The sequence below is a fragment of the Mizuhopecten yessoensis genome, unplaced genomic scaffold (assembly GCF_002113885.1).
Source record: "Mizuhopecten yessoensis strain PY_sf001 unplaced genomic scaffold, ASM211388v2 scaffold5141, whole genome shotgun sequence".
Taxonomy (NCBI): Eukaryota; Metazoa; Mollusca; class Bivalvia; order Pectinida; family Pectinidae; genus Mizuhopecten; species Mizuhopecten yessoensis.
The window spans coordinates 225840-235143 of NW_018405900.1; the positions used below are offsets into that span (position 1 = coordinate 225840).

At 39.2% G+C, this 9304-nt stretch overlaps 1 protein-coding gene across 1 annotated transcript; it reads right to left on the reverse strand.

The window, feature by feature from the left end:
- Window positions 1-663: 663 nt before the first annotated feature.
- LOC110450233 (transmembrane protein 53-B-like) lies at window positions 664-7686 on the reverse strand. Its single transcript, XM_021497617.1, has 3 exons — window positions 7430-7686; window positions 4607-4855; window positions 664-2108 (listed from the first exon to the last, which is right to left on the reverse strand). The coding sequence occupies exons 1-3, from the start codon at window positions 7547-7549 to the stop codon at window positions 1455-1457; spliced, it is 1023 nt and encodes a 340-aa protein (XP_021353292.1). The 5' UTR covers window positions 7550-7686; the 3' UTR covers window positions 664-1454.
- Between the last annotated feature and the right edge of the window lie 1618 nt (window positions 7687-9304).

The window sequence follows — 9304 nt, forward strand, 5'->3', positions numbered from 1 at the left end:
ACTACGTTTGGTGTCAGGCTTGGTCTGTTTTGTTACAGGGTGTAGACTAAATTTGGTGTCAGAGCTTGGTCTGTTAAATCACAGGGCGTGGACTACGCTTGGTGTCAGGGCTTGGTCCGTTTAGTTACAGGGTGTGGACTACGTTTGGTGTCAGACTTTGTCTGTTTTGTCACAGCGTGCAATCTACGTTTGGTGTCAGGGCGTGGCCTGTTTTGTTACAGGGTGCAGAATACGTTAGGTATCAGGGCGTGGTCTGTTTTTCGTAGGGTGTAGACAATGTTTGGTGTCAGAGCGAGGTCTATTTTATAGGGTGTGGACTACGTTTGGTGTCAGACTTTGTCTGTTTTGTCACAGCGTGCAATCTACGTTTGGTGTCAGGGCGTGGCCTGTTTTGTTACAGGGTGCAGAATACGTTTGGTATCAGGGCGTGGTCTGTTTTTCGTAGGGTGTAGACAATGTTTGGTGTCAGAGCGAGGTCTATTTTACAGGGTGTGGACTACGTTTGGTGTCAGGGCGTGGTCTGTTTTGTTACAGGGTGTTGACTACGTTTGGTGTCAGGGCGTGGCCTGTTTTGTCAGTGTGCGGACTAGTTTTGGTGCCAGGATTGTGGCCATTGCCGCAACACAATCGAGTCAAGAACATAACGAAAAGGTATTTCAGAAAGCATGTTTAATATATTTATATTACAGAAAATAGTTTATTTTTATTTTTATGAATTAACAATATATATATCATTCATCGAATAACTTCTCTGACACACACATACTTACATGATAGGATGATTTCTTTAACAGGGCTGTATAATATCAACTAAACATTCTGTAAAACGATTCTTGGATCTATTTTAAATCTATCGTCAGAATATGGACTTTATCCGTTGGACTGGGTAATTTAGTGTTATCTAGATAAATATCACAAAACGGAACCAAAACTTCGATAAAAACTAAGCCTGAAAGTCAAGATAAGTATACGATAACGATCAATATAAATAAAAGTTCTCTTAAGGAAGGGTTAGAATAATTACTCAAAATACTATTGAAGTGCCTACTGGAAAAACTAAAGTTCTTGATGCAGAATGCCAAACAAAGTGAACATTTTACTTCTCTTGCGTTCATTTTGGGCTCATAAGTGAAAAAGTCAGAAGAATAAAATATAATTCAAACATATGGGGAATTAATAAGACAAAAAGAACCACAATATTACATTCAATTTTGATCTGGCATATTAGAATATGAGGTACATGACATTTCTGATGGTACATACAACTGACATAAATGCTGCAAAATCTACCTATGCTATTATCTAATACTAACAAAAGTATTGCAATAACATATAACAAGCAAATGAAATACTATCAAATTATAATCTAAATGTCACCCAACCCAAACAAACACTAGAAAATCATCATACATAGTAATGGCTTAACGTACAACGCATGTATACACAGGGTCTCCTCATATCATCATCTTACGCCGACCTTCACCTTCATCTTGGCTATCATGACCTTTGAAATCAGCAGGACTTGGTGCATGCGTATCGAGAAATGACGTAAGAATTTCCACATACTCTTTTGGGTAATAGTGAAAGTGGCTCACGTGAGGAGAGTCGTGCCAGCACTTACTCCGTACCGGGATCTGGCGCTGGTAGAAGTCTGTTATCACACTTTCTATTGTAACCGGATTTCCGACCGGATCTGCTTTGGAATATAGAAACAACGAAGGCACGTTGTACTTGTTAACTTTGAAAGCTTCAGAGGCTTTCAGATATTTTGAAACATTTGTTCTAAAAACTGCCATATACAGGTGTAGTGAATTCCTAATTAGAAACCGGAGGGCTGGATTTTTCGTCAAGACTTTTGAAAATCCTTCGGGAATACCGTCGAAGTCGACCGGGCTGTCAAACACCTGCGCTATCAGTAAATCACGTGCAATGGTGTCCTCGGTATTCAATTTCACATGAAATTCCCCAATCAAATACCCGCCAACTGAGAATCCGTGCAGAAGAATTGGTTGTTTGCCAACCTCACGTGACCGTTCGTCTATGTGACTGAGAATCTTGCTGGCTATTCCCTGAGCCCTTGCTGGCTTCAGAATGTCCATTGGATAACCCTGAAATGAAGAGCTTCATTTTACGTGATTCTGACATTTTATCAATATAATCTTGTTTGATAGCCCGTTTGCACTATGTTGTGCATGGAGTAGTTTATCCGTCAAATGTCTCTGACAACCTGCTGTATATTTTGTGGCTTCGTGACAAACATCCGGTTTTGTGCAAGTTCGTGAAGAGAAGCTAACGCCTACGATAATACGTCAAAAATAAGTATCCACATTTATTGATATTTAGATATAAGCAACTGTCATCGTTTCTTTCCCTAACTGACATACATTCTTGCTTTAAGTATAATCGATAATAAGGCGTATAGGTAATGTCAACATAATTACTGATATCCTACAAAACCTGTCTCGTCGTTTGCTAGTGCGAAAACATACACATGGACGTCTGGCCTTAGCTACGCTGTTATTGTGCATTCGTTTAGTCTTATTTTAAATGTGTATTTATTTTCAAATGGAGAAAGGTGGACAACTTCCTCTCTTCCGCTCGTCTCGCCAAGTCACAATATGATTATACATACTTCTTTATCTGTAGAGCTTAGTGTATCTACGTTTGGTTTGGTTTAGTATTTTTTAACGTCCTATCGACAGCTATGGTCATTTAAGGACGGCCTCCCCTGTGTGCAAGATGCATGCGTGTAGTGTATGCGTGAGTGTTTTGGGAGGCTGCGATATGTTCGTGTTTGGCTCCTTGTGATAGCGAGGAACTGATGCCGACTTTATAGTGCTACCTCACTGAAACATACTGCCGAAGACATCCAGCAGGACACTCCACCCGGTCACATTATACTGACAACGGGCGCACCAGTCGTCCCACTTTTAAATTGTTGAGTGTTAAGCTGGAGTAGAAACTACCATTTTTACAGACTCTGGTATGTCTCGACCAGGGGACAGAACCCAAAGCCTTCCTCACAGGGGCGAACGCTCAACTAAAGGCCAAAAGTGAGGTATTATCAAGGGAGACATTAGGGAGAAGACAGTTGTTTAGAAAGAAGAGGAAAGATAAGATCCCAAATTTAGTCGCCTCTTACGATCATGCAATGGGGGAAGCAGGTTCAATTCTTACGCCCTACCTGCAGGGACAGCCATGATCTACGTGCAGCGTCTCTCGTCCATCGGTCAATTTTGCAAATTTATGACTTCTTGTCCCGAAAGGCTGAATCGATTTTACCAAATTTGGTGTGAACCATTACTATACCAATTGTACTTAAATGAAAGTTGTCCTTTCCGAGGGCAAAAGGTGGGGCAAAATATGGGAAGTATAGTTAAAGCTGACAGTGCAAGTTCAAAAGTTTTTAATTGAGATTACAAAAAATCCTACTCCTTGTGTACTGGTTAAGGATGCTTGAGTCCTTTTTTTACTTTACGAGTTTGTTGAAGGAAACAAAAGTTATTATGACAAGACTTTTGGTATCTTTTGAGAAAAAGAAAGACACATAAAAAAAACGAAGTTCGTTAATGCACGTTTATTGTCAGGTGGAGAAGCTACAGTGCCTTCATTTCGGAATTAATTCAACATATCTCCATAACATTTAAAATGCAATGCGAACTGAGAAGATTAGAAGAAGTTTCAAAACTAAGCATTCTGACAAGTTTATCAAATATGAAGCTAACAAGTCTAGTGCACGGCATTTCTCGGCTCCGCACCGGGCACACTTATCCCACTCATCCGTACCTCTTAAAGCGAGAAGATCCACCTACATGCCCCGCATGTGACACTCCATTTACAGTGGAACATTTTTTGAATAGATTGTTCAGACTTTAAACACATTCATGATAATTACTTTCGAGTCCCGGATATTAAAACTCTTTTCAGTTCCGTGGACTCGAAGGCATTATTCAATATTTGAAACACATTGGCCTATTCTATAGACTCTGCTGTCTTGTTAACCCACCTTACCCTCTTTGACGTTATGCATATATCACATATTCAATATAATCTATTAATTATATTTTTATTAACACATGCAATGCGAATGCTTTTAAAATATACACTTTTATCAAATTTTATCTTTGCTTCTCTCATGTTTGTTGAATAAAATAAATAAATAAATAACCATGGCCCTAAATGACCACAGTTGTCGATGGGCCGGCCGTTAAACACAAACAAACAAAGCACGGAATATAAGCTAAAACCAGAACAGAATAAATGATCTATTCGGGAAGTGTAGAGTGTTTGGAAATGATTCCGCTGTTCTAACGGGGGACCAGTGATACTGGGGAATTGATGTTTAAACAATACTTGGAGGAAGCCTAGCATTATTCCGCCCCATTGACTCTTGTGTTTCATTACACCACACTGATAACAGCGCAGTCAAAGTATCATCCAACACATTCGGACTTGTCTTTAAAATTAAGTTACAAGTATATATTAAGTGATGATCTTAAAACGGACTGATTTGTATTTGTAATAGCTTTTACTATGGAAAGTTTATTGTTATTAAATGAAATCAAAAAATAAGTTTCTTGATAACTAACGACCTTGACCTACTTACAGTGACAGTCAGCACGTTGTAGCCCCTTTTAAGATAGTATTCCTCGTATTTCTGCATATGTTTCCGCTTGGCAAGCATCCATCCAAACAACAGCATAAGAGGCCGTGCGTGTCGTACGACGCCATCTTGTTTCAGAGCGCGCAATTCGAGGTTTTGGTCAATCTTCTGGGTCCAAACCCCCGTCACTCCGTCCTGGCTGGTCGAGCAATAGTGGCAAGTCCTTTGCACCGACGGTATCAGTCTCGACTCCTACAAGGTCAAATACCGATTATTATCAATTAACTACTTGCATATTGACAATAATATCAGAAAACTGCCCTATCAATATCATAGCAAACTGGGCCAATATGGGATAAACTAGGCCAGTATCGATAACGCGCCAATCGAACGTATGCCATATTATCATTCATCAGCTAATTCAACGTTGGCCAAGATATAAGGCATCCGTCTGTCATATTGACCCTCGGCCTGCGGTCTTGGGCCAATATGACAGACACTGACCTAATAACTGGGCAAATATGGAATTAGCTGATTAATAACCCTTTAATATAGGTTTTATCAAATACAGAACGATAGTAGGACTGTGGGAAGCGAGGAGGGAAGAATAGGGGAGGAGAGAGCACCAAAAACAATGTCTTCCCTTAAAACCTCTGTGACTTTACCCACAAAGAGCACTTTCAAATATAAAATTTGAATTTTTGATAAGCGGAAATGAAAGGTTAACCACCAACGATTTCACTGAAAAAATATAACCTCGGGCAAAAAAACTTAAGTACCACAAAACGTTCTTCCTCCGCTCGGTAGTATATTTAGTAGTACCTTTGTGTGTATTGTTCATTCTCCTGTGACCAATGTGGCTTTTTGTACATATGTAAATATCCTGTTTAATATATGTTTACACTGATAAGTCGCAAGACTAAAAATTAATAAAGAACTTGAACCGCAAATTAAATATATATATATATATATATAAATGCTCGGCGGTGAAAATAATACTCAATCCTCATAGTAATGTCTCGCTGAAAACGCCTCGCTGGTGAGGCAGGACATAAGTCAGTACCATACCCCTCAGTTGTAAACATCCTCCCTACTCTCCGTCAGGCGATAATACAGGAAAGTTTCGCTGTAGTTTAGTTTTTGCCTTTTTCGCCCGCCTTTGATGTAAGTTAATTCAGAGACATAATATTAGAACCCCCGATATTTTCATTTTAAGGTCATCTTTATCTATTCACAGGATTGCGTCAATGGATACCTCACATCCAGTTTCCAAGGAAACAGGAAATTCAAGCCTTTACGTGATGGAGACAATGGATGATGTTCATCATGATTTGATGGGGAGGTTATTTTATTTTTGAAGTGACACGAAGGTCGATGTTTATATTGTGCTCATTTTGGGGGTTCAAATGTAAATTTGCCATTTGTTTATATTTCCACCTAGTTTTAACAATTTTGAGCTCAAGCGACAGTTTTATTTTATTTTCAGTTCTCTTATTTTCTTTCTTTATACAAAATCCCAATACTACACTTATAGATACACTTGCTTTGGTATAAAGACTCGTATAGTCCCAGTTTAAATGCCTGGGTTCGCTTAACGATCGATATCGGTCTTTAAATGAAAATATCGTCAGCATTCTTACCACATCGACACTGTATATTAAATGAAATTATTTGTCGTTGCCATGGCGACGTACTACTGTCGTGAGGCATAAATGCTCATATCTGTTGGCAGTCATTTATATACCCAACGTCAAATTATCGGTTCCCTGGTCAATTATGAGATATCGTACCTTTAATGACACCACAAATACCAGAGTACAGGGCAATACAATTTCATCTGTCTAGAATATCTACCACTGACACCATACAAGCAAGGACGGGTGTACCTGGAAAGTCTACGCCAAGATCGAGTAGACCCAATCATAGAGGCCAATCTAAACCGACTAAGTCAACCATACTGTACCATGACAATCCGATATATCACAATAAAACTATACCATCAAGAGCAGACCAAATGGACAATGCCCAGAAGTTTACATTAGGGAGCAATGAATCGGGGAAACAATTGTTACATCATCTGTGGAGTAAAGAGTCATGGAGTGGTTCTTTCAAAGTGAAGTAAAGGGCCATGGTACGGTTTAGTGGAGCAAAGGGACATATGGTACGGTTTAGTGGAGCAAAGGGCCATATGGTACGGTTTAGAGGAGCAAGGGGCCATATGGTACGGTCTAGTGAAGCAAAGGGCCATATGGGACGGTTTAGTGGAGCAAGGGGGCATATGGCACGGTTTAGTGGAGCAAGGGGACATATGGTACGGTTTAGGGGAGCAAAGGGCCATATGGTACGGTCTAGCGGAGCAAGGGGCCATATGGTACGGTGGTACGGGTTAGTGGAGCAAGGGGCCATATGGTACGGTTTAGTGGAGCAAGGGGCCATATGGTACGGTTAAGTGGAGCAAGGGGTCATATGGTGTGGAGCAAGGGGCCATATGGTACGGTTTAGTGGAGCAAGGGGCCATATGATACTTACTGTGGTTGAGATGTTACAACTAATTAGGTTAAACATGTTACTAATGGAAGAGTTTAATCTGAATAAGACAAGTGATTTGTCGGTAGGGTCGCTAGCATCAAGTACTCAAATAGATGCACAGGTTCACAGTGTCTTACTATATCCCGGAAACGGTTGCAGGTTACACGCGCACAGTCAGCTAACGTTTAGCGTGACCCATGTGTGTATAGCGTCTGCATCATAGGCCTATCTACGAATACCCAACCACAAAAATAGCCCACAGTGGCAATAAATGGAACGGTCACACGGCAAACTCACCTTCTTCAGACAACAGAGAACGCGTCCTACAGACCCCGCCATTTCGAAAGCTTCGGTGTGCAGACTTATTCGCTTCACATTGCTGTATATCAGTGTAGGGGTGTTTAAAGCACTGTACATGGATGAGTGAGAAGGCCAGCGAAGCGAGGAATTATTGATGTCTCAGGATATGTGTGCTGTACATGAGTATATCGCCCTTACTAGTCACGGATGTAATGCGTGATCGGTCGCCCCTCTGGCCTTGACAGATTAAAGTTCCCGTCAGAATAACTGCGGAGTGTTTAAAACGACCTTTTTATCAACAGAAAGCGACAATAGCGACAACAATGTGCATGCGGGTGTTACATTTCTCCGAGGGTTTTATTACAAAAGAAATAGGTTTAAGCATGTATTCAAGATTTCAAGTTTTTTATTTCACTCAGACACACATAATATGTGTAACAAGAGGTCATGTATATATAACATAGTTTGAGTGCATGACAGGCAAATATACGTGTAGTTACATACAAATAATTCAGTGTTCAACTTATATAAAACGTCACTAGCAAACAAAAGAAAAAATAGAGACACTAAAGTACTTTTGTTAATTTTTGAACAAATAAACTTACACTTTTTAACAATTTCATATTAAAATTGTGAACATTCCTTTCATTTTATGTTGGTTTGGACTTGTATATAACAAGTATATAAGTAATGAAACTCGTCCCCAATACCAGTATTACAAAGTGGGCATATTCTGTCCTGTCTCTGAATTCCCACCCATCTTCCTGTTTCTACTGGAAGCTTAATATTTGAAGTTCAAAATTTGCAGATAATTTTCCTATCTTTTGCGTTTAGTCTTATCAAATAGTCTTCTAAACCAAAGCGATATTTAAATGTAGAGTACAATCGTCTTCACGGTGAGGTGTCAATTTTATTAAACCAGGATTGAATAAACTGATCGTGTAATTTATGTATAATTGCAGCTTTTAAATAAGCAATATCGGGCAGACAGGTTTTTTTATGGATCCAAACATCGCTTAGACCTACGCTATCCAGGATATGTAGAAATCATTAACGGCTTTTACCCACATTACAGGACCCAGCAGAACATGGTACAGGTGTTTACTACCTACCAACACCACCTCATATACAAAGCATCAGTCAGCTAGGCTTCACATACAGTACTTTGCACCTTAGTCAGTGTCTGCATTAAATAAACAAGCCTTAATAATAAAATGTGTATACGACAAACATTGCATAATATATTACAAAAATATAATCATATTAATTTTGAAACATACATGCATAGCAATCATATTCTGGAAGAAAGTATATATTTTGCCATATTAGTTTTGGCACTCTAAATCTTTAAGTACAGTTTGGTTTATCTACAAGAATTGTTCCATAGAAATAAAGAGTTTAAGATATACACCGACAAATAATGTTAGTACGTAATATACCACCTTCCTCTCAACAACCTTGTAATCTGGAAGAGGTTTTGAGGATTTATTACTAAATAACCTTCCTGAACCAGGTTGAGTGACTGGTACGTGACGGCAATGATGTTATCTAAGTCCGTGTTTGAACAGAGTATATCCTATCTATTCCAAACATTAATGTAGAGTGCGAGACAGATAGCCATAATGGCTATTAAGAATAGAGCGCCTTGTAATAAGCACTATATCAACAAGGTTACCGCGAGCGGTATATAATACGCCCGTCACACATTGAATGAGCAGTTGTTTGTATGATTGAAATATATGAAGTATTTGTGAGTAATTGATATTAAAAGAGAAATCATTCAACATAACTGGTAGATCAATGAGTGCAATACAACATCATGGAACGCATGCATCGCATTAATGAAACCAAGGGTAATAACTCCAGTAATTA

Bases quoted from the DNA above. Each gene is read 5' to 3' on its own strand.
- LOC110450233 (XM_021497617.1), bottom strand. From the start codon at position 7,549: ATGTACAGTGCTTTAAACACCCCTACACTGATATACAGCAATGTGAAG. The intron at 4,856-7,429 runs GTGAGTTTGCCG...TTGACCTTGTAG, and splicing joins TTCTCTGTTGTCTGAAGAAG to GAGTCGAGACTGATACCGTC. The intron at 2,109-4,606 runs GTAAGTAGGTCA...TCTTCATTTCAG, and splicing joins ACAACGTGCTGACTGTCACT to GGTTATCCAATGGACATTCT.